This window comes from Xenopus laevis, chromosome 2L (genome assembly GCF_017654675.1).
Source record: "Xenopus laevis strain J_2021 chromosome 2L, Xenopus_laevis_v10.1, whole genome shotgun sequence".
NCBI lineage: Eukaryota > Metazoa > Chordata > Amphibia > Anura > Pipidae > Xenopus > Xenopus laevis.
The window spans coordinates 187581240-187607633 of record NC_054373.1 but is presented as its reverse complement, the minus strand read 5'-3'; the positions used below and the strand labels follow the sequence as shown (position 1 = coordinate 187607633).

At 40.6% G+C, this 26394-nt stretch overlaps 1 protein-coding gene across 9 annotated transcripts in view; it reads right to left on the bottom strand.

The window, feature by feature from the left end:
* Positions 1 to 26394, bottom strand: part of LOC108707614 (disks large homolog 2) — a 659829-nt gene that overhangs the window by 123633 nt on the left and 509802 nt on the right. For all 9 annotated transcript variants that reach the window (XR_005965552.1, XM_041582854.1, XM_041582851.1 and 6 more), the window contains one exon: positions 869 to 983. Coding sequence is in view for 8 of the 9 variants with exons in the window: in XM_041582854.1 (XP_041438788.1) it covers positions 869 to 983 (115 nt within the window). In the remaining variant the exon portion in view is untranslated. The remainder of the gene's footprint in view (positions 1 to 868; positions 984 to 26394) is intronic.

Sequence of the window (26394 nt, the reverse complement as noted above, 5' to 3'; positions counted from 1 at the left end):
GACTGGGCCCCCTTAGCTCATAACAAGGTTACAGATATATAGAAACATTGGGGTGTCACCCTGCTATAGTTCCAGGGGTACCCAAGGTACAAATAAGCACTTACCCCAAATCTCCCCCTAACTGACCTTCAGACTGAGCCCCCTTAGCTCATAACAAGGTTACAGATATATAGAAACATTGGAGTGTCACCCTGCTATAGTTCCAGGGGTACCCAGGGTACAAATAAGCACTCACCCCAAATCTCCCCCTAACTGGCCTGCAGACTGGGCCCCCTTAGCGCATAACAAGGTTACAGATATATAGAAACATTGGGGTAACCGTCACCCTGCTATAGTTCCAGGGGTACCCAGGGTACAAATAAACACTCACCCCAAATCTCCCCCCTAACTGGCCTTCAGACTGGGCCCCCTTAGCGCATAACAAGGTTACAGATATATAGAAACATTGGGGAACAATCACCCTGCTATAGTTCCAGGGGTACCCAGGGCACAAATAAACACTCACCCCAAATCTCCCCCTAACTGACCTTCAGACTAGGCCCCCTTAGCTCATAACAAGGTTACAGATATATAGAAACATTGGGGTGTCACCCTGCTATAGTTCCAGGGGTACCCAGGGTACAAATAAGCACTCACCCCAAATCTCCCCCTAACTGACCTTCAGACTGGGCCCCCTTAGCGCATAACAAGGTTACAGATATATAGAAACATTGGGGTAACCGTCACCCTGCTATAGTATTAGGCAGAGTGGCAGCTTTTGGGGCTACTATATGATTTCCTATGAAGGGAGAATTAGACAATATATAAGACAAACCATTTATTCAACGGAAGAAGATCTTGCAAGATGCTCTTAATGATTGCTACTTACCTTACATAGAGGGAACGCTTCTGGTTAGTTCTCAGCGAGCCGGACCCAGAACTCATACTGTGATTCATCATCTGTTCGCGTAGATCATGGATTTTGGCCTCAAATCGAGCGTACGCTGAAAGAAATGAAGGAACATTTTACCAATATAAAACGTATATATCTAAGCTGGAAGAGAAGGCATAAGAGACAATGAAAGGAATAAATCACTTATATGGATATAGTCTGTAGTGAACAGTCTAAACCCTAGACATATACCAGACCCAGTTGCTCTGCTAAAGGGATGGGAGGTTCAATTTATGTAGATTGTATTGTAGTATAGTTTCTAAATCACTGTCTTTAGTTATTGGCCTTCCAACTCTGATTATTTACAGTCTGTATCTGTTTGACTGGGGGTCACTGACCCTAGTAACCAAAAATACAAATCAAATTTGGACGTAAGCTCTCATAGGTACCTGATGGATTAAATAATCCTTGTATTTTAGGGTCCCTGTTGGTTTAATTGTTATTATAAAGAGTAATGACTAGCCCAAGTGATTTCTCATGATATATAAGTTAGTTAGACCTTCTAAGCTCAATTCAAAAATGGGATAATTTGAATAAATGCCTCAAAGTATGTTGAACTTAAGATAATCATGCCAAAAAAGTTCTACTGATCTTCAGTGTGAATCCCTGGGAATTGGCTCAGAAAATGTGACCACCTTGGAGATCCTAAGAAATCATTTGGGTTGGCAGGTGCCATTTGTAAGTGACAATAATAGTGTAGTGGAGGAGAGGGTATGTTATTTTTGGATTAAGCGAACCCCCCGAATCCCTTGCAAAAAATTCAGCTGAATATAAAACCGAATCCAGATCCTAATTTGCATATGCATTCACAAATTAGGGGTGGGAAGGGGAAAACATTTTTTACTTCCTTGTTTTGTGACAAAAAGTCATGCGATTTCTCTCCCCGACCTTAATTTGCATATGCAAATTATATAAGAGAGGGTACGGAGAAGGGCAACTAAGCTGGTAAAGGGAAAATCTTAGCTATGAGGAAAGACTGGCCAAATTGGGGATGTTCACTCTGGAGAAGAGGCGCTTAAGGGGTGATATGATGACTATGTATAAATATATAAGGGGATCATATAATAATCTCTCTAATGATTTATTTACCAGTAGGTCTTTCCAGCTGACACAAGGTCACCCATTCCGATTAGAAGAAAAGAGGTTCCACCTAAATATTGGGAAGGGGTTTGTTACAGTGAGAGCTGTGAAGATGTGGAATTGTCTCCCTGAATCAGTGGTACAGGCTGATACATTAGATAGGTACAAGGAAGGGTCGGATGCTTTATTCACCAGTAGCTCCTCCCAGCAGACAGGAGGGAGCCAATGAGATTAGAGGAGGGAAAGGGGTGTTACAGGGAGAGCTGGGAAGTGAATCAGGGGTACAGGCTGATACATTAGATAGGTATAAGGAAGGTCGGATGCTTTATTCACCAGTAGCTCCTCCCAGCAGACAGGAGGGAGCCAATGAGATTAGAGGAGGGAAAGGGGTGTTACAGGGAGAGCTGGGAAGTGAATCAGTGGTACAGGCTGATACATTAGATAGGTACAAGGAAGGGTCGGATGCTTTATTCACCAGTAGCTCCTCCCAGCAGACAGGAGGGAGCCAATGAGATTAGAGGAGGGAAAGGGGTGTTACAGGGAGAGCTGGGAAGTGAATCAGTGGTACAGGCTGATACATTAGATAGGTACAAGGAAGGGTCGGATGCTTTATGCACCAATAGCTCCTCCCAGCAGACAGGAGGGAGCCAATGAGATTAGAGGAGGGAAAGGGGTGTTACAGGGAGAGCTGGGAAGTGAATCAGTGGTACAGACTGATACATTAGATAGGTACAAGGAAGGGTCGGATGCTTTATTCACCAGTAGCTCCTCCCAGCAGACAGGAGGGAGCCAATGAGATTAGAGGAGGGAAAGGGGTGTTACAGGGAGAGCTGGGAAGTGAATCAGTGGTACAGGCTGATACATTAGATAGGTACAAGGAAGGGTTAGATGCTTTATTCACCAGTAGCTCCTCCCAGCAGACAGGAGGGAGCCAATGAGATTAGAGGGGGGAAAGGGGTGTTACAGGGAGAGCTGGGAAGTGAATCAGGGGTACAGGCTGATACATTAGATAGGTACAAGGAAGGGTCGGATGCTTTATTCACCAGTAGCTCCTCCCAGCAAATAGGAGAGACTTTTGATTGGGGTTTTGCCTTCCTCTGGATCAACTGGCAGATAGGCAGGTGTAAAAAAAAAGTAAAAAGGTTGGACTTGATGGACGTGTGTCTTTTTTCAACCTAACTTACTATGTTACTATGTAATCCTTGAGGTGAAATATCTGAAGCAGTAGAAGGAACTTGTGACCAATAGAAAAAAATTACAATTTTGCTTCCTCTAAGCCATGGGCATTTCCAGTCTAACATACTAAAGGAACTTTTTAAAAAATAAAACTATAGTTCTATGGTTCTTGCCAGTGATGTTAATGCTCTCCGGCACTTCAATATCCATCTGAATATCCCACGCTGTTTATAGCGCCATTAGTATTCACGGGGATGTACAAGGCGACTAATGTAAGTGCATCAGGAATTCTTATTATCTGGCAAAGTGCGCACTTTGCTCTCTGGGTTTGCCTCTTGCTCTGCATACAGGGAAGTATTAGTAGCAGGATTTAACCCAAATCATCTGCAAACTCCATTTTATGGGGGATCCTGTCTGTTCAAAAAGTCTTTGAGAAGGAAAGAACAACACTATGAAATTTATTGACATTTATTGACATTGCATAGGTTGTACTTAAAGGACAAGGCAACTAAAATGTAAAGGTGTTCCTATCTATGATTGGCTGCTGGGGCCTCTTCTCTCTCTTATAGTCCCACTCCCTAGTGTCCTGGGACACGGAGCATAACATGTGGGTCACATCACTTTGGACCACTAGACACCGCCATATTGGATGACACAACCCAAATGGCTGGAGCCCAAACAGCACTCTTTGCAGTCTGGGGGGTAAATCCCTATTTGGTGCCAAAAAACCTAAAGCAGAGAACATGATTGTACAAATCTGGAATCTAATGGATCGATTTACTAAAATTTTAATTTCTATAATTTTCATGAATCTCAAAAATGTGTGGGTTTTCTCTAAAACATCAGCTTATTAAGAGTAAAACCCATGAAAAATTTTTTTTAAGCAATTTGGATTTTGGATTTTTTTTGCTTGTAATTGTCTGAAAAACATTTTAACAGGTTTTAGAGATAAACCTATTTTTTTAGATCATTCGGTATTCATTTCTATTTCTATGTATGTATGTATAGTTTTATTTGTAAAGTGCTCCTCGAGGGCAAAGCACTGTACAACAAAACAATAAATTAGTAGTAACAAACAAGGGGTCATTGGAATAAAAAGTAACAATAAGTGCATTATTAGAAATACAATTCACATAAATATAAAATATAATTACAATACAGATTAAGTGCTCAGTGTCAAGGAAACAAAAGGCTAGAGGACCCTACCCCGTAGAGCTTACAGTCTAAATGGGAGGGTAACATACAGACACAATTCAGAGGGGTATTAAGGTGCTGTGAGTTACAGTTTGTTACACTGTTATATAAGTGCCAGTTCAGCTGTTATCCAGGTGCTCCCAGAGGGAGTCTTTGAGTTTTGTTTTAACATTGAAGGAGGATTCTCTCCTGAGAGATTCAGGAATGATATTCCAAATATAAGGAGTCGCAAGAGAGAAGGGTTTGATACGGGAAACAGCAGTAGTAGTGGGGGGTACAACCAAGCGGTTGCTCTGAGAGGAGCGGAGGTTTCGGGCAGGAACATATAGAGAGACAAGAGATGAGATGTAGTGAGATGCAGAGGAATGAAGGGAAGGTTATGAGGAGGAGTTTATAAGTTATTCTTTGTTTTATAGGAAGCCATGATAAGGACTTCAGCAGCCGAGGGGCCTGTACCCTTTGGATGAGAGGAGGAGAATTCTGGCAGCAGTGTTTAATACAGACTGTAGAGGGGAGAGATGGCAGTTAGGGAGGCCAGTTAGTAGAAGGTTACAGTAATCTAGTCGGGATAGGATGAGAGCATGCATGAGTGTCTTTTGGCTGTATGGATTTTGGCAATATTGTGTAAGAAAAAGTGACAGGTTTTGACAGTGGTGTTAATATGATCAGAGAAGGAGAGAGAGGAGACAAAGATTCCCCCCAGACAGTGAGCTGAGTTGACAGGTTAATGAGCCATCAATAGAGATAGTAAATAGGGGAGTAGGACCAGGCTTAGGTGCAAAGATGATAAGTTCAGTGTTGGGTTGAGTTTGAGGTGGCGCTGGTTCATCCAATTTGAGATAACCAGGAGGCAGTTAGAGATCTGAGCCTCTGTTTCAGCTGTTAATGAAGGGGTGGATAAATATATTTGGGAAAGTTGTGCTCACCACTATTTTTTAAAACCATCAGGCGGGGGTGCAATGAGGCGGTGACCACAAAATACATATAGACAAATACAAGAGTCCTCTGCACTCAACCCATTATCAATATATTTAAGACAGAGACATTTTGTGCTACTGCTACTGAAAAATGCCTTACCCTTTAAACAAAACAGGGATTGTTTGTCCATATATTGCAATATATTTAAGTTTGGGAGTTTTACTTTGAAAGCAGCGAGTAAGTTGCAGGTAAAACTTAGTCCCTGTGTAAAATGTATAATGAAGCAATAGAATTCTTAATGAATCAGATAAAATTAAGCGTAGGACTGGCCAGATATGGGATGACTGTGACGTAGTTGTTCAGCTTAAATATATTGCAATATATGGACAAACAATCCCTGTTTTGTTTAAAGGGTAAGGCATTTTTCAGTAGCAGTAGCACAAACTGTCTCTTTCTTAAATATATTGATAATGGGTTGAGTGCAGAGGACTCTTGTATTTGACTAAATATATTTGGGTACATCAGAATACAGATGATAATTAAAGCCAAATGAATGGATGAGATCTCCCAAAGACAGAGTGTACAGGGAGAACAACAACGGACCAAGTACAGAGCCTTGCGGCACCCCCACATTAAGTGGAACTGGAGATGAGGTTTTATTATCATAGGAGACAGTGGAGCTCATTTATCAACACTGGGCAAATTTGCCCATGGGCAGTTACCTATAGCAACCAATCAGCTTTTTGAAGCCAGCTGCAAGTAGAACAACAAATGCAGCAATTTTATTGGTTGCCATGGGTTACTGCCCATGTGCAAATTTGCCCAGTGTTGATAAATGACCCCCAGTGAATGATCGGTGAGAGAGGTAAGAAGAGAGCCAAGATGCAGCCTGGTTACGGATGCCAAGCGAATAGAGAATCTGCATCAGGAGAGAGTGTCAACTGTATCAAATGCAGATGATAATTATTTTTACAGAAATAGTGTTTAATTGTGGTTTCAGAAACCTCTAATACCACTAAAATTCAACCTTTAATAAATGGGCCTCCCAGTCTTTGTCTCCATTCTGCTGCCCCACCCGGACAACTACAATATGTCTTCCCCAGGGTAAACCCGTCTTAAGGTGGCCATACACGGGCTGATAAAAGCAGCCGGCAGTTTATTGGCCCGTGTATGGGGCCCCCTGACGGGCTTCCCCGATCGAGATCTGGCCGAAAGTCGGATGGGATCGGATCAGATCCCATCGGAAAGTACAGATTTGGTCCCGCGATCCAACCGCCCGTAAAGCCACCGTTAGGATCTGATCATTGGGCCCACCTCAAGGTGGACATATCGGGGAGAGATCCGCTCGTTTGGCGACATCACTAAACGAGCGGATCTCTCGTGTATGGCCACCTTTACAGTTTGAGAACATAAAACCTACTCAGTCCAGGTGTAAATAATGGATTGAAAAAATTTGTTTTTTTTTTATAATATTCTGGCTGTTTTTTTTTTACAAAAGAAGATGATTGGGATGAAGGAATTTGCTTTTCTTTGTGAGCAGCAATAAATAAGGCATCACAATGTTGCTGCGGTTTAACACTGATATTATCAAGGAGTAAAATACATTATTCAGTGCAGCACAAATAAGACAATTAAAAAGCATCCAAATGAGTCATTAGCTAATTTAATTTCACACGAGGTTATCACCTTGGCTGATCCAAAATGCTAGGAAAGCAATTAACACCAATTTGCAAAAGAAATAGCCCACTATTTGTAAATATATCCTTGAAATAAATGAGGGCGATTCAATAGAAAACAGGCTTTAAAGTTTTAATTGCAAAAACATACAGACATAAGCAGGGGGCAATATACAGCCATATTCTGCGTTATCTCATTAAAGGAAAAGTAAAACCAAAAAATAAAAGTGCCTTAAAGAATGACAATATAATGTACTGTTGCCATTCACTGGTCAAACGCGTGTGTTTGCTTCAGAAACACAACTAAAGTGAGGGGAGCCATTTAAAGCTGAAAAAGGAACAGGATATGCAGCAGATAATAGATAAGCTCTGTAGTTCTGGGATTCTACAGAACTTATCTGTTATCTACTGTGTATCCTGTGCTTGAATGGCTGCCCCCATGGCTACACAGCAGCTTGTTTCTATAAACTATAGTAGTACTTATCTGTTATCTACTGTGTATCCTGTGCTTGAATGGCTGCCCCCATGGCTACACAGCAGCTTGTTTATATAAACTATAGTAGTACTTATCTGTTATCTACTGTGTATCCTGTGCTTGAATGGCTGCCCCCATGGCTACACAGCAGCTTGTTTATATAAACTATAGTAGTACTTATCTGTTATCTACTGTGTATCCTGTGCTTAAATGGCTGCCCCCATGGCTACACAGCAGCTTGTTTATATAAACTATAGTAGTACTTATTCTGTTATCTACTGTGTATCCTGTGCTTGAATGGCTGCCCCATGGCTACACAGCAGCTTGTTTATATAAACTATAGTAGTACTTACCTGTTATCTACTGTGTATCCTGTGCTTTGAATGGCTGCCCCCATGGCTAACACAGCACGCATTGTTTATATAACTATAGTAGTACTTATCTGTTATCTACTGTGTATCCATGTGCTGAATGGCTGTCCCCATGGGCTACACAGCATCTTGTTTATATAAACTATAGTAGTACTTATCTGTTATCTACTGTGTATCCTGTGCCTTGAATGGCCTGCCCCCATGGCTACCAGCAGCTTGGTTTATGTGCTGTGTGTTCTGGGGGTATTAAACAATGGAATTGGCCCCTGTATTTATCTGCTGTGTGTTCTGGGGTATTATCATGGAATTGGCCCTGTATTTATCCTGCCTGTGGGTTCTGGGGTACTTATACATCGGAATTAGGCACTGTATTTATCTGCCTGTGTGTTCTGGGGTATTATACATGGAATTAGGCACTGTATTTATCTGCCTGTGTGTTCTGGGGTATTATACATGGAATTCGGCACTGTATTTATCTGCTGTGGGTTCTGGGGTATTATACATGGAATTGGCACTGATATTTATCTGCTGTGTGTTCTGGGGTATTATACATGGAATCTGGGCCCTGGTATTTATCTGCTGTGGGGTTCTGGGGTATTATACATGGAATTGGCACTGTATTTATCTGCTGTGTGTTCTGGGGTATTATACATGGAATTGGCACTGTATTTATCTGCTGTGTGTTCTGGGGTATTATACATGGAATTGGCCCTGTATTTATCTGCTGTGTGTTCTGGGGTATTATACATGGAATTGGCCCTGTATTTATCCTGCTGTGTGTTCTGGGGTATTATACATGGAATTGGCACTGTATTTATCTGCTGTGTGTTCTGGGGTATTATACATGGAATTGCCACTGTATTTATCTGCTGTGTGTTCTGGGGTATTATACATGGAATTGGCCCTGTATTTATCTGCTGTGTGTTCTGGGGTATTATACATGGAATTGGCCCTGTATTTATCCTGCTGTGTGTTCTGGGGTATTATACATGGAATTGGCACTGTATTTATCTGCTGTGTGTTCTGGGGTATTATACATGGAATTGGCCCTGTATTTATCCTGCTGTGTGTTCTGGGGTATTATACATGGAATTGGCCCTGTATTTATCTGCTGTGTGTTCTGGGGTATTATACATGGAATTGGCACTGTATTTATCTGCTGTGTGTTCTGGGGTATTATACATGGAATTGGCACTGTATTTATCTGCTGTGTGTTCTGGGGTATTATACATGGAATTGGTCCTGTATTTATCTGCTGTGTGTTCTGGGGTATTATACATGGAATTGGTCCTGTATTTATCTGCTGTGTGTTCTGGGGTATTATACATGGAATTGGTCCTGTATTTATCTGCTGTGTGTTCTGGGGTATTATATATGGAATTGGCCCTGTATTTATCCTGCTGTGTGTTCTGGGGTATTATACATGGAATTGGCACTGTATTTATCTGCTGTGTGTTCTGGGGTATTATACATGGAATTGGTCCTGTATTTATCTGCTGTGTGTTCTGGGGTATTATACATGGAATTGACACTGTATTTATCTGCTGTATGTTCTGGGGTATTATATATGGAATTGGCCCTGTATTTATCTGCTGTGTGTTCTGGGGTATTATACATGGAATTGACACTGTATTTATCTGCTTTGTGTTCTGGGGTATTATACATGGAATTGACACTGTATTTATCTGCTGTGTGTTCTGGGGTATTATACATGGAATTGACACTGTATTTATCTGCTGTGTGTTCTGGGGTATTATACATGGAATTGACACCTGTATTTATCTGCTGTGTGTTCTGGGGTATTATACATGGAATTGGCCCTGTATTTATCTGCTGTGTGTTCTGGGGTATTATACATGGAATTGGTCCTGTATTTATCTGCTGTGAGTTCTGGGGTATTATACATGGAATTGGTCCTGTATTTATCTGCTGTGTGTTCTGGGGTATTATACATGGAATTGGTCCTGTATTTATCTGCTGTGTGTTCTGGGGTATTATACATGGAATTGGCCGCTGGTATTTATCTGCTGTGTGTTCTGGGGTATTATACATGGAATTGGGTCCTGTATTATCTGCTGTGTGTTCTGGGGTATTATACATGGAATTGGTCCTGTAATTTATCTGCTGTGTGTTCTGGGGTATATACATGGAATTGGTCCTGTATTTATCTGCTGTGTGTTCTGGGGTATTATACATGGAATTGGTCCTGTTATTTATCTGCTTGTGTTCTGGGGTATTATATATGGAATTGGCCCCTGTATTTATCCTGCTGTGTGTTCTGGGGTATTTATACATGGAATTGGCACTGTATTTATCTGCTGTGTGTTCTGGGGTATTATACATGGAATTGGGCCCTGTATTTATCTGCTGTGTGGTTCTGGGGTATTATACATGGAATTGGCCCTGTATTTATCTGCTGTGTGTTCTGGGGTATTATACATGGAATTGACACTGTATTTATCTGCTGTATGTTCTGGGGTATTATATATGGAATTGGCCCTGTATTTATCTGCTGTGTGTTCTGGGGTATTATACATGGAATTGACACTGTATTTATCTGCTTTGTGTTCTGGGGTATTATACATGGAATTGACACTGTATTTATCTGCTTTGTGTTCTGGGGTATTATACATGGAATTGGCACTGTATTTATCTGCTGTATGTTCTGGGGTATTATACATGGAATTGGCCCTGTATTTATCTGCTTTGTGTTCTGGGGTATTATACATGGAATTGACACTGTATTTATCTGCTGTGTGTTCTGGGGTATTATACATGGAATTGGCCCCTGTATTTATCTGCTGTGTGTTCTGGGTATTATACATGGAATTGGCACTGTATTTATCTGCTGTGTGTTCTGGGGTATTATACATGGAATTGGCCCTGTATTTATCTGCTGTGTGTTCTGGGTATATACATGGAATTGGCCCTGTATTTATCTGCCTGTGTGTTCTGGGGTATTATACATGGAATTGGCACTGTATTTATCCTGCTGTGTGTTCTGGGGTATTATACATGGAATTGGCCCTGTATTTATCTGCTGTGTGTTCTGGGTATTATACATGGAATTTGGCACTGTATTTATCTGCTGTGTGTTCTGGGGTATTATACATGGAATTGGCACTGTATTTATCTGCTGTTGTTCTGCGGTATTATACATGGAATTGGCACTGTATTTATCTGCTGTGTGTTCTGGGGTATTATACATGGATTGGCCCTGTATTTATCTGCTGTGTGTTCCTGGGGTATTATACATGGAATTGGCCACTGGTATGTTATCCTGCTCGTGTGTTCTAGGGTAATTATACATGGAAATTGGGCACTGTATTTATCTGCTGTGTGTTCTGGGGTATTATACCATGGAATTGGCCTGTATTTATCCTGGCCTGTGTGTTCTGGGGTATTAACATGGATTGGCCCTGTATTTATTCTGATGTGTGTGTCTGGGGTTATTATACATGGAATTGACACTGTATTTATCTGCTTTGTGTTCTGGGGGTATTTATACAGGAATTGACACTGTATTTATACTGAATGGTGTGTTACCTGGGGGTATATACATGGAATTGGCCCCTGTATTTATGCTGCTGTGTGTTCTGGGGTATTATACAGGATATTGGTCCCTGGTATTATCTTTTGGTAAAGGGGCCTGGAATTGCCCCTTATTTATCTTTCTGTGTGTTCTGGTGGTATTATACATGGAATTGGCCCTGTATTTACTGCTGTGTGTTCTGGGTGTATATGATACATGGAACTTGGCCCTGTATTATCCTTGTGTTCTGGTGCGGTATTTTGGGGATATATGGCCACTGTATTTATCTGCTGTGGGTTCTGGGGTATTATATATGGAATTGGCCCTGTATTTATCCTGCTGTTGCGTTTCTGGGGTATTATACATGGAATTGGCACGGTATATCTGCTGTGTGTTCTGGGGTTATTATACATGGAATTGGCCCTGTATTTATCCTGCGTGTGGTCTGGGGTATTATACATGGAATTGCACTGTTATTTAACTGCTGTGTGTTCTGGGGTAATTATACATGGAAATGTTGGCCCTGTATTTAATCCTGCTGTGTGTTCTGGCAGGTATGTATACATGGAATTGGCACTGTATATCTGCTTAGTGTGTTCTGGGGTATTATACATGGAACTGGCCCTGTATTTATCCTGCTGTGTGTTCTGCCGGTATTATACATGGAATTGGGCACTGTATTTATCTGCTGTGTGTTTTACTGCGGTATTATACCATGAATTGACACTGTATTATCTGCTGTTGCCTTCTGGGGAACTATTCCAATATACCTTGGGACTAGTCAACATATTATCTGGTCCTCCTCCTCGGTCCTTGTCTCTCCCGGTATTATATCATAACGATCAATTGACGCTCTGTATTTATCTGTCTGTGATGTTCTGGGGCTTATCTACTTAAAGGGCACTGTATCATAATAACTAAACATAGATTCTGGTGCGTGTTATATACCACATGGAATTGGCCCCTGTATTTATCCTGCTGTGTGTTCTGGGGTATTATACATGGAATTGGCACTGTATATCTGCTGCTGTGTTCTGGTTTTGGATCAGTATCTGCACCTCCGAGAGAATTGGCACTGTATTTATCTGCTGTGTGTGTTCTGGGGTATTAATACATGGAATTGGCACTGTATTTATCTGCTGTGTGTTCTGGGGGTAATATACATGAATTGACCACTGTATTATCGTGCTGTGTGTATTCTGGCGGTATTATCATGGAATTGGCACTGTATTTATCCTGCTGTGTGTTCTGGGGTATTATACATGGAATTGGACACTGTATTTAATCTGCTTGTGTGTTCTGGGTATTATACATGGAATTGGCACTGTATTTATCTGCTGTGTTGTTCTGGGGTATTATACATGGAATTGGCCCTGTATTTATCTGTTGTGTGTTCTGGGGTATTATACATGGAATTGACACTGTATGTATCTGCTTTGTGTTCTGGGGTATTATACATGGAATTGACACTGTATGTATCTGCTTTGTGTTCTGGGGTATTATACATGGAATTGACACTGTATGTATCTGCTTTGGTGTTCTGGGTATTATACATGGAATGACACTGTATGTATCTGCTTTTGTGTTCTGGGGTATTATACATGGAATTGACAACTGTATGTATCTGCTTGTGTTTCTGGGGTATTATACATGGAATTGACACTGTATGTATCTGCTTTTGTGTTCTGGGTATTATACATGGGGAATTGACACGTATGTATCCTTTTGGGTATTATACATGGATTGACACTGTATTTAATCTGCTTTGTGTTTCTGGGGTAATTCTACATGGAAATTGACCACTGTATTTGATCTGGCTGTGTGTTCTGGGGGTATTATACATGGAATGGCACTGTATTTATCTGCTGTGTGTTCTGGGGTATTATACATGGAATTGGCACTGTATTTATCTGCTGTGTGTTCTGGGGTATTATACATGGAATTGGCCCTGTATTATCTTGCTGTGGGTTTCTGGGTATTATACATGGAATTGGGCACTGTATTTATCTGCTGTGTGTTCTGGGGTATTATACATGGATATTGGCACTGTATTTATCTGCTGTTGTGTTCTGGGGTATTATACATGGAATTGGCCCTGTATTTATCTGCTGTGTGTTCTGGGGTATTATACATGGAATTGACACTGTATTTATCTGCTGTGTGTTCTGGGGTATTATACATGGAATTGACACTGTATGTATCTGCTTTGTGTTCTGGGGTATTATACATGGAATTGACACTGTATGTATCTGCTTTGTGTTCTGGGGTATTATACATGGAATTGAAACTGTATTTATCTGCTTTGTGTTCTGGGGGCATTATATATGGAGTTGGCACTGTGTTTGCCCTGCTATGTGTTCTGAGATATTATAAATAAAATTGAACCTTTAATAATCCTGCTGTGTGTTCTATGGTATTAATCATAGAATTTATTCCATATATCTCTTGTCACGTGTTCTCAGGCATTATACATGAAGCTGGGAGTACATTTATCCTACAATGTGTTCTAGGAGGTACAGTATATTTCCACTGAATTTATCTTGCCATGTTTTCTTGGGTATTATATATGGAATTGGCCCTGAAATACTACAAATGAACCTTTGTAGAAACTGTCTTTACTTAACCTTCCTAAACACTTAATCCCCCTCCATCGATGTTCATGATAACAAATAAATAGCACATGAGTATGTTTTTCTTTCACCAGCCTTATTTCTTGGGCTTATACCAAATGCAGGCATGTTGCCCATTTAAGCACAGATTGAATGGCGCATATTGTGCTCTTTAACTAGATATTTTGGGTAATTTTCTTGATAAAAGAATCAGTAAACAATTTCACAATCCATCCAATGAATCACCGCTTGAAACCTAACAGTAATGCATTCTGGCTCAGTGATCTCGGCCATTCTAATCTCTTTTATTCCTCCCTCTCAGCTCGGTATTTGTGCCCAAATGAACATATGGACACATGGACAATAAAGTAGCAATTAGCTCAAATTATGAGTAGATTTAATGTAATCATTCCCTGCTTTTACACAGTGATTGCCTAATAGTGAACTAAATAGACTGTATATGATAAAGTATCGTATATATTTAACCTGAAGCCCAAGGTTGGCTTACCTTGAACTGAGAACCACAGAAGGTTCATATTTCGCCGTGGAGAACCTTAATAAATGTGCAGTTTGTAGGCCATAAAATTTAAGATTCAAAGCAAATAAAATCGAAGTTTGCACTTGGTTAACACAAGAAAGGCCATTTACTTGAAACGCAGCTTTTTATTGATCCTCCCCAACGTGAGTCACCGCATTCATCTGGAAGAAGGAAGCGACTGCTGGGCAAGATGCCACCAAACACCACCTGTTATCCTGCTTGTTTGTGGTGCCAGGCTCCCTTTTCTTAAAGTAATATTGACCAGAGATGAGCGAAACTTCAGCAGATTTTAAAATTTTATTCAATTGAGTAACCACCCACAAATTAATTCAGATAGGATTTCTGAAAGATGTTATTGCCTATTTTTGCCTATTTATGAATTGTCATCTGAGAATATTTTAAAAGGAAATCTCTCTAAATTGCTTTTACAAAGCACCAGCTGGAAGAAAGCATTGATTTTGATGGGGGCATTTTTAAGAGTCTGTTGGCCACTCCAGATGACAAATCCCTCTACAAACTAAGATTTTTATTTGCACTCAGGAAAGCAGATTTTGAGAATTCTAATTTTCAATTTTTTTTATGTTAGAATAAACTTGAATGAACTCAAACTAAATAACTGGTACCAGGAAAAAACCTTAATTCTGTTAAATTACAAAAAAAGATCCTTGATCATGTTCTAATAGTTATTCTCAGAAAAATAAGTCATTTTGTTTAAATCTACAACTCTGCATAAGCTTGCCAGGATTTAACTACTAAAATTTGACTTTTTTGAGAGTTTTCCCAATTGCTTAATCTCAAAATGACACGAAAGTATTTGGAAAAACATGCAAAAAGCTTGAATTGCAGGGGAAAGTGTTATGTTTCATTTAAACAAATCAACCCCATTGAATTCAACATATTAAAAAAAATAGTAACATTTTATTTGGAATAAAACTGGTACAAGCTGGTGTGATGGTAAAGACACAGTTCTAGAACATGGATTTACAGGACTAGCATTCGCTGCCATTCCAAGAATGGTATTCTGCAAAATATGGACTGAATCTTTGGTTTACGAAGATCTATAAACAAAATTTGACTAAAATAGCAACCTATTAATAAAATAAATTAGTAATAGGATTTTAGAAAATGTGGGTTTCAGAATAATGTTGTAGTCTTCTGGTCTTGGGCTAGGCTAAGGCGTTCAATAGAGTATACTAAGGGGCCAATTTACTAAAATTCTGATTTCCTTTTTGTAATATTTATATTTTTTATATTTACATATCCTATTTTTTCTACAGGAAAACATGTTTTTTTGTATTTCTCTAAAACTCGTTTTTTTAGGGAGCAGATTTATTAAGGTTCAAGTTGTGTTTTTGAGTTGTAGTTTTTGGTCAAAACTCACATTTTCAATTTTAAAAAAATGAATTTTTAGAGATTTATTGGAAATAGCTTGAATCCAAAAATACACCATCTAAAACAAGTCAAGGTCATGTAGGAGTCAATGGCCCATTTGAACATGTTAACAGCCTGCATGATATTCGATTTTTTTCAGAGGTTTTTGCTCAACAACTCGAATAATTTGAGCGATTTGAGTTTTTTCCAGCCGAAAACTGAATTAATTTGAGTTTTCGGGTTTCAGGACTCAAACTCAGAATCAGGTTTTTCCTATTCAAGTTTTTTTTAATAAAATACCATTTGAGTTGCGAGTTCATTCGAGTTCATTTGAGCTATAAAAAAACTAGACCTTTGATAAATAACTCCCTAAGTGTAAAAATCACAAATAAAACACTAATACAAAACTTCTCCAAAAGCAGTTGAGGTCCCATAGAAGTCAGTGTGAGCTGCACTGATCCTATTGGACTTTTTTTTAGCCAGTTAGACTTTTAGGGGCCGATTCACTAACTTCGAGTGAAGAATTCGAAGTAAAAAAACTTCGAATTTCGAAGTGTTTTTTGGGCTACTTCGACCATCGAATGGGCTACTACGACCTTCGACTACGACTTCGAATCGAAGGATTCGAACTAAAAATCGTTCGACTATTCAACCATTCGATAGTCGAAGTACTGTCTCTTTAAGAAAAAACTTCGACCCCCTAGTTCGCCATCTAAAAGCTACCGAACTCAACGTTAGCCTATGGGGAAGGTCCCCATAGGCTTTCCTAAGTTTTTTTGATCATTCGATTCAAAGGATTTTATCGTTCGATCGCTCTATTTGCGCTAAAATCCTTCGACTTCGATATTCGAAGTCGAAGGATTTTAATTCCCAGTCGAATATCGAGGGTTAATTAACCCTCGATTTTCGACCCTTTGTGAATCGGCCCCTTAGAGGTTTACAGAATTCTTTTTGCTTGTAATTGTCTGAAAATCTTTTAGAGGTTTTAGATGTTTTCCTAATCCTTAGCATATTGTTCAGCGTTTTTTCCATTCATACTTTTTATATTTGGGTCTTTTAATAACCTTCATGACATTCAGGGTTTTAGAGGCCAATATATTAATTTTTAAATTCGAGAAAAAACAACAATCCCAACAAAACTTTTGGCTTTTCTTTCTGTAATTGTATTTTTTTATTTTCAATCTTGGTTGTCATCTAAATCATAATATTCCATTCATTTCCCATGGGTCTGTAAAATCTCAAATGTTTTATTACATTTGAAATCCTCGGATACTGTGACTTCCAAAGAAACTCAGCAGTGTTTAGTTCCTGAGGTTTACAATTTTGAACTTTAAAAATTCAAATATATTTGTGCTCACATTTTTTGTTGCTTTGTTATTTTTCACAAATCACGTAAAAAGGAAGGAGAAATAGAGCAACACAATTTCTAATTCTAAAAAAGTTTAAAAAAAACAGCAACACAAGCAGGTTTTCGATCATCTATTTCTCTCTTTGTTCCTGTATTTTTCCTATTTGTGTTCCTCTGTTCCAACCTGAGCATTCTGGAGAAGGAAAGATAATAAGAATAAAGCACGGCTGGTTGGCTTGAAGAGAATTACAGACAGACTTGTTTGGCGATGGCTTGTGACTCCCATTGCAATTGCTCATTTTACAGGTTCATGCACTGTCAAGCGTTTCTCATAATAAATTAAACATTTGGTCTCTGTATCTTCCGTCATGAAACACAGAGTGAGAAATCTCTGCCAGGGAAGATGAATCTGTTTCCTCTCATGTTTATGATCTTCTAAACTGTAAGCAAAGTTTACAGTAAAAATAAAATAGGTGCCGGTAAACAAGAGCGTTTGCTCCAAACATACCGGGTTCTCCAATGATTTCTCAAGGGATGGGCATTTGTAGAAGCTTGTGAAGGGGAGTCCTATAGAAATATAGGATAAAAATACTTTAGAAATTAGGGAAGTGCAATCCTCCTATGGGATAATATTCCTTAAAGGGCATGTAAAGGCAAACAAATAAAATCCAATTTTTACTTTCTTTAATGAAAAAGAAACCTATCTCCAATATACTTTAATTAAATAATGTGTACCGTTTTTATAAGAAACCTGACTGTATGCAGTGAAATTCTCCCTTCATTTACTGCTGTGGATAGGAATTGTCAGACGGTCCCTAACTGCTCTGCAGGGAAACAATCATACTTATGAACAGCAGGGGGAGCCCCCGCCTTACTTCCCAGCCATGCAGAACTCAAGCAGCTTTGTTTGTTTCCCTGTAGAGCAGTCGGCGACTGTGTAGAGATTTGTATTGGATTTTATTTTTGCCTTTACATCCCCTTTACTGTTTCCAACTCCAGCTGCAGGGACAAAGATCATGGAGCCAGATTTAAACAGATAAACTGGGATTCTATTTGGAGGATTATTTTGCTGCAGCCACTGGTTCTGCAGAGTTGGAGAAAGTTTATATTAAACAATATAAAAACTAAAAAATCCACATTAGATTACATGACAACACAGGACCCAGTGCAGTCTGTATATTCTAATTATTATTAATGTATCGGTTTCTGACAACACAGGACCCAGTGCAGTCTGTATATTCTGATTATTATTAATGTATCGGTTTCTGGCAGATATTATTGGACTTATGCTGTTTTTAAAATGTATGACGATCCCTAAGCAGCCCAGACCTCACTGAGCATGTGCACAGTCTTGGTCTTGCAAAGATGTATAACAAAGTTACAAGATGGTGACCCCCCTGTGGCCAACTTTGAAAGCATAAATCATATTTTGCTTTGAAGACAAAAAGAGAAGGAAGGTAATATAATTCCATAGAATCATGATTATTACTTTGGAGAAGGGTTTTTTGGCCTTTGGGATTCTTTCATTTTTTTTTCTAGGCAGGCATTGTGGCTTCCACTACACTTGGAGCTTTGGGAATGTTGGCCACACACACTGCCCACTCTTCCATAGTGACACAAATGAAAAGTTGGAGCAAAAGACCAAGGGACATATTTCCATCTTATTCACTTCCACTTTTAATCCTACTTTCTTTTTGTCCTGCTCTGTAATGACCAATGCCTCTTCCCATTGGTTGATATTTTTGATTCACAAATGAATTGGTCCATCATACTACCACATGCATGGTCATCTTTGGAACATTACTAACCAACCTGCAGTTGTTTGATATCAAACACTATCCCAGTCCTTCTGCCCAGGGCATGGAAACTTGTGTGACTTGCAGTTACTATGACAGTTACTCAGACAGTCCCCACCATTATGACAAGCTGCCATGGGAATGACTAATAGTTGTCTGGCGTATTGAGCTAATAACTTAGCAAACACATAATAAAACTGTTCAGAGCAAATATGCAGCAGGGAATTCTGTCGGAATGCTGGCAGATATTTACATTTCAGCAGAAACAAAATTCTGATCATATAGTGGATTTTAGATTAAGGTAAAATAAATATGTAAGAACTTCAAGAAAGATCAAAGAAACAGAACATTCATTTATCAGCAGATCTCTGTGCACACTGGGGTTTTAACAATCTTATAACTCAGGGACAATGCATGTTACTACTCAATGTCATGGATGAAAGAGAAGTCAAAGAAGCACCCACAGCCAGAATGTCAACATTAAGGGGCAGATTTACCTAGGGTCGAATATCGAGGTTTAATTAAACCTCGATATTCGACCGTCTAAGTAAAATCCTTCAACTTCGAATATCGAAGTCGAAGGATTTTGCGCTATTACTACGATCAAACGATCGAAGGAATAATTGTTCGATCGAACGATTAAATCCTTCGAATCGAATGATTCGAAGGATTTTAATCCATCGATCGAAGGATTATCCTTCGATCAGAAAATTGTTAGGAAGCCTATGGGGAGCTTCCCCATAGGCTAACATTGGCCTCGGTAGGTTTTAGGTGGCGAACTAGGGGGTCAAAGAATTTTTTAAAGAGACGGTACTTCGAATGGTCGGATAGTCGAACAATTTTTAGTTCGAATCATTCGATCCGAAGTCAAAGGTCATAGTCGAAGGTCGAAGTAGCCCATTCAATGGTCGAAGTAGCCAAAAAAAAAACATTCGAAATTCGAAATTTTTTTCCTCTATTCCTTCACTCGAACTAAGTAAATGGGCTCCTAAGGGGCCCATTTACTTGGCTCGAGTGAAGGAATAGAATAAAAATATTTTTTGGGCTATTTCGTCCATTGAATTGGCTACTTCGACTACGACTTCGAATCGAAGATTCGAACTAAAAATCGTTCGACTATTCAACCATTCGATAGTCGAAGTACTGTCTCTTTAAAAAAAACTTCGACCACCTACTTCGCCACATAAAACCTACCGAGCATCAATGTTAGGTAGGTCCCCATAGGCTTTCTAGCCAATTTCTGATCGAAGGAAAATCGTTCAATCGACGGATTAAAATCCTTCGAATCGTTCGATTCGAAGGATTTAATTGTTCGATCGAACAAATAGCGATAAATCCTTCGACTTCAATATTCGATACTCAAACATTAAAATTTCAAAATAAATTCATAAATCTGCCCCTAAGTGTAAAAAACACAAAAAACTCTAGTTTTCCAAGGAAAAGCAATCAAAGTCCCATGTGTGCATAGATTCACAGTTACCATAACCCAAGCCCATTTTGACCTCATCCTCTGAAATAAGAGTCTTTTGTTGAAGGGTGCCTAAAATTTAAAAACAACCCTACTAGCCCACAACAAACAATATCCCAAATAATGGTTCTGCAGTGTTGGTCTTGTATTTATGCCAGTTAACTGCACTTCTACTTGCAGAGCGCTATGTTGGTAACACTGGTATGCCCTCCCATAACACTCCCTGGATAAAATATAATTCTTTTGCCATATACCAACAGACCAAGGTTGCCCTTGTTCTTTATTTAATCAAGTCCACCAAACTGCATCAGCCATCACATGCAGGATTTTGTGTCCACAATTTTACAGTGGAGTATCAACTCATAGAAATGGATGCGTCTCCTCAGTATTGAGGTTCTCCTCACAAATACGCACCAAGAAGACAATCGTTAAGTAGAAATAGTGCTCCCAGGTAGAGATTGCAGCAGAAGGACATGTAGTTGCTGTGAACTAGGGATCTAGGGATGAAAGGGTCTGTAGAAGGTCTCAGATTGCACAGTAGCTCATATTAACTACAACAGTTTTACTGCTGCAATCTCTCTCTGAATGTGAGTACTAATTCTACTTCACAACTGCCTTCCTGGTGAACCTCAATACTGAGAAGACATGTCCATAGATGTTTCATGAGAAGATGCTCCACTGTAAAACTGTCAACGCACAAATCCTATGAGCAATGGTTGAGACTGTTAATTGGACTAGAGCAAAGGCAACCTTGGTTGTTTGTACATAGCTTTGTACATAGTTTTGGAATATCAACAACAAGGCTGCAGCAGATGACAAAATGAAAGGAATGCTGCTCCTGGATGTCCCAAAAAGAACACTTGCTACTCAGTGAGATATATATGGCAAAGCTAGAAATCAGTAGGATGAATGTGTTGCAGCCTATAGCACAGAGTCTGCCTTAGACTTTAACTTTGGCTTCATTGGGGCTTAAATATTGGCACAATACCCTGAATTAAAGTCCTTTGTGGAACCAGTTTATAAGACCCGGACTGACCCGAATCCACAACCCGTAGCCCGCAACCCGACCTGCAACCCGCATATTTACCCACTTTGATCAGCTACTCAACCTGGACCCACAACTGCCTTATCCGCAACCCGCCGACCACCATTAAGCAGGAAATGATGTTGCTGCCAACCGGAAGTGACATAAAAAGTGGGAGGGGACAGAAACACGTTTTGTAAAATTTTAAAAGGAGTAAAATATAGACAATATAACATAAGTTAAGAAATTTAGATCAGACCCGAATCCTGCAGACCCGCATCTATACCCACAACCTAAAATCCTACAATCAGTCCACAGGGTACCCATTTTTTTTGCAGGTAACCTGCAGGTACCCGACCCGCTGCAGGACTTGAATGTCTCCAAAGCTGACATTTCATTTCAAACTGCAAAAGATCTCTAGGAACATTATAAGGACAACGCCCGGTGGCTTCTGTTGCCCTTGGCTGGAGTGTCAGTCCATCAAACCAGCTCCCAGTTCTCTGGTTGCCTCCCAGTAATCCCAGTAAAGAGGTTATTGTGTATGTACTTTGCTCTGCTGCGATATATTCCCAAACTGAATTCCATCTATTCCTTTATTGTTTGTAGGTCTGTTGTGTATAAATAGTCAGTGTCAGGGTTTTCTTTACTCCAACTGATACGATACAGATTCTTAAACACATTCATAATCACAATTTGGACATTTGTTTTCTAGAATTGCAGAAAAATTAAACACGGAGTTTAGCATTTTAATGAGCCCGCATAAATCTGCATTCTCGGCGGTGCCAAATGTTTAATGTCATAAAAATTAGTTTAATATGTGCGACGAACACGCCCATCTGCTGAGCGAATGTTTCAAGGAATGTCGGAACACAACGGCGCGCACCTTACATCTGTTCATGGCAAATACAGTTCCGTGCTTAGTGAAAAATGACATTTTCTTGCTTTGAAACAACAACAATTAGGGTACAAGTTGATTGAAAGAAAACCATGAAATTAAGAATGACTTATTTATACATGATATTGGCTTCTCAGATAACAGACCCCCATACACTTAGCCATCCCCAGCATAAAGCAAATATACCATACGAGCTAGAAGCAACTAACGACTTTATCCATAATGGTTAATTTACCAACTGGAACGCAGGGTACAAATGTGCAAACTGGTGGTTTTCTTGCATTCTCCCCTCCACTCTCTTCAAATTGATGCAGTTGTCTATGATGTGGAGCACAGAAATCTGTAGCCATCCCCATCAGTGGCATAACTAGACCATGACGGGCACCCAGCAAAACAACTTCAGAAGGGCCTGGCTCATACTTTAACCTTACCTCTCACCCAGCCTTCCTTCTTCCCTCCCTCTTACCCAGCCTTCCTCGTTCCCTCCCTCTCACCCAGCTTTTCTTCCTCCCTCCCTCTTGCCAACCCAACCACCCATACTCCTCCCTCCCTTTAGCCCATGCATCCTAATTCCCCCCTGCCCATCTTCCCTTCCTCTCATCCACCCAACCTCCCTCCTACCCATCCTCCCTCCCTCTTGGCTATCCACCCTTCCTCCCTCCCTATCGGCCACCCGCCAATCCTCCCTCCTTCTTGCCCACCCATTTTCCTTCCTCCCTCTTGCCCACCCATCCTATTTCCTCCTGCCCATCCTCACTCTCACCCACCATCCGCGCTCTCAGCTGCCTGCTCATCCTCCCTCCTTCTTTCCCACCAATCTTCCCTCCCTCCCTCTCACCCAACCAACCATCCTCCCTCCCTCTGATCCACACAGCTATCTTCCTCCCTCCCTCCCTCTCACCCACCCATCCTACCTCCCTCCTGCCCATCCTCCCTCTCACCCATCCACCCTCTCTCCCTCCATCCCTCTCACCCACCGATCCTTCCTCCCTCTGTCCCCCCATCCTCCCTCCCTCCCTCACTCTCACCCACCCATCTTCCCTCCCAATGCCGCCTACGTCTCGCCCATTCTGACTCACTTTCAGCCAACCATCTTCCCTCCCTCCCGCCCTCGCTCTCACCCACCCACCCTCTCACCCACCAATCCTACCTCCGCTCATCCACCCTCCCACCCATCTTCCCTCCCTTCCTCCCTCTTACCCACCCTCTCTCTCTCCCTCCCTCCCTGAAATGGGTCCCTTTAATAGTAAAAATTTCAGCTATCAGTGTAGTCCCTAGCAGCTTCCCGTCTTGGATATTGTTAGTCCATCTTGTGTGTCTCAGTGGCACTGCACATGCTCAGTGGGCTCTGGGCTGCTGTTGAGAAGCTAAACTTAGGGCTTGTTGGGAATCATCAGCACATTAGAAGAAAGTGAGGGGAGTGAGTAGTTCTGCTTTCATTATAGCACCTAATGCAATAAATGAGCCCTATAATCTATTAATAACATCTATGGAAATATTTAAATAAATAATGTATAATTCCTAAATGAGGTTAAAGGGACAAGGTGGATTTGTGTGCAGGTAAATATATATATATATATGTATGTGCTTTATTTTCCTGTGACTATGCTCAGTGTTGCCTAGCAACATGTTGCTTTCGGATGCTTCACGTTACTGAGCTGCTGTAGCACTAGAAAGATTACATTTGGCACAAACACCAGAATGACATGGCGGGTGCCAGGAGAACAAGCGGTTGTTGCCCGGTTATGTTCATCGCTAGTAATGACATCACTTAATAGTGTTTAATTAGGGGAAAAAATTACCCTTTTATGCAGCGTAACCTTCATTTCATAATTCTTTTTACTTGTGTCTGAGAGGGTTCGTTTTGTGCATATAGGTTTTATTGCAGTACCTTCTTATCATCTTCTGCATTAAAATGAGAGATGAGAAAACTGTTTCATAAAAAAAACATGCAAAATATGTAAGTTTAATCCCTGTTTCTTTTGAGGAAATGAGAGAGAGCAGACAGTAACCCTTCCAACACTTTCCTCTTGTCTCTATATATTAGGTACCTCTCTAGTGTTACCAATCCCTATTTCTGTAGGGAAATGAGAGAGAGCAGACAGTAACCCTTCCAACACTTTCCTCTTGTCTCTATATATTAGGTACCTATCTAGTGTTACCAATCCCTATTTCTGTAGGGAAATGAGAGAGAGCAGACAGTAACCCTTCCAACACTTTCCTCTTGTCTCTATATATTAGGTACCTATCTAGTGTTACCAATCCCTATTTCTGTAGGGAAATGAGAGAGAGCAGACAGTAACCCTTCCAACACTTTCCTCTTGTCTCTATATATTAGGTACCTATCTAGTGTTACCAATCCCTATTTCTGTAGGGAAATGAGAGAGAGCAGACAGTAACCCTTCCAACACTTTCCTCTTGTCTCTATATATTAGGTACCTATCTAGTGCTACCAATCCCTATTTCTGTAGGGAAATAAGAGAGAGCAGACAGTAACCATTCCAACACTTTCCTCTTGTCTCTATATATTAGGTACCTATCTAGTGCTACCAATCCCTATTTCTGTAGGGAAATGAGAGAGAGCAGACAGTAACCCTTGAACACTTCCCCTTTAGTCTCTGTCTTTACACATAATGTACCAAATTAATTTAAGTTCTTTGGTTGCTGGTCCTGAACTCTGAAAACCTTCTCAAAACCCAAGCAACAAAAGGAGTACTAGCTATTATATTCCATTTATTTTCCATTAAACAGCCCTGAATGTGAACTAATTGTGAGCACAGGGCAGAAAGTTCTTTCTCTGCATAATACTTGCCTTTTCTGAAACATTATCTATGTGTATAATAAGAACACCCCATGCTTATAACCACAGAGGTAGCACTTCTGCTGTTAGTGTCAATGGAAAACAGCTCAGCTGAGGCTTGAAATATTCCAGCTATTATTTGTATGCATAAATGGGTTTAAATGCAAATACCGGAGGATGAGTCTCATTGAATGCCACTAACTGTATTTCAGAAGGGAGATAATAAAATCCAAGGCAGCCAACTGCGAGATGATGACAAGGCAGAGAGGAGATCACACTGTGCTGCTGGGAGTTATGAGTGAGTAGCCACCTTTAATGTACTGTGGGGGGGGGGGAGGTTGAGCTCTAGTGCAACTAACTATGGCCTAAAAGAGCACAGAGACATGGCAGAGGCAATAGGAGAAGGCTTCTCTGAATGGGTGGCGAGTAGACGCAGGATAGGCAAGAAACACTGGGGACAAGGCTGACAATGAGGGAGTAAAGGATTGTTATTGGGGACAATGTATTAGGCCCAGGAGAAGACAAATGAGAAGAAATGAAAGGAAAGGGATTGGAAGACTGTGTGGGAGAAAAAAGAGACCAAAAAGTATAAAAGACCAGAATGAAACAACACAAATAGGACAAAAGGGCAGGAGGAAAGAGAAAGTAGAGAAAAGAGCATGGTATAGAGAACATGAGCAGTAGAAGACAAATGGGGTTCTTTACTCTTCCCCTGGGCAGAAGTGCAAGAGCATTTAATCCACTGGGCATTTCTACACTTCTGTCAGAAGTAATGGAACTAGGCAAACATAGGGGTGAGGGGCACAGTATTGGGGGTGCAAGCCAATGCCATCTTTGTAACCTGCCAGGATAGGCAGTAATGACAGAGCCTAAATCATCTGCCGCTCCCCAGGGTCACACTGGGCAGGTGTACAACGGGAAAAAACCCTAGTGAGCCCTGGTCCAGACTTGCCCAGGACCTTCCTTCTTGGCCCTGATTGCCTTGCGTCTCAAAGGAAAAAAGGTGTGGGGGGGCTGAGGATGAGTGGGGGCCCTTGACATGGCAACCCAGTGGGCCACAGTCTGATGCTGCCGCTCCCTTACTTGCATTTCAGAATGACACGCAGATTTGGAGAAGGTTAGGGGATTATAACAGGTAGGCTAGGGTTTAGGCAACTTTGTGTTTGGGGGCACCTGCGGGTCTTTGCGCATT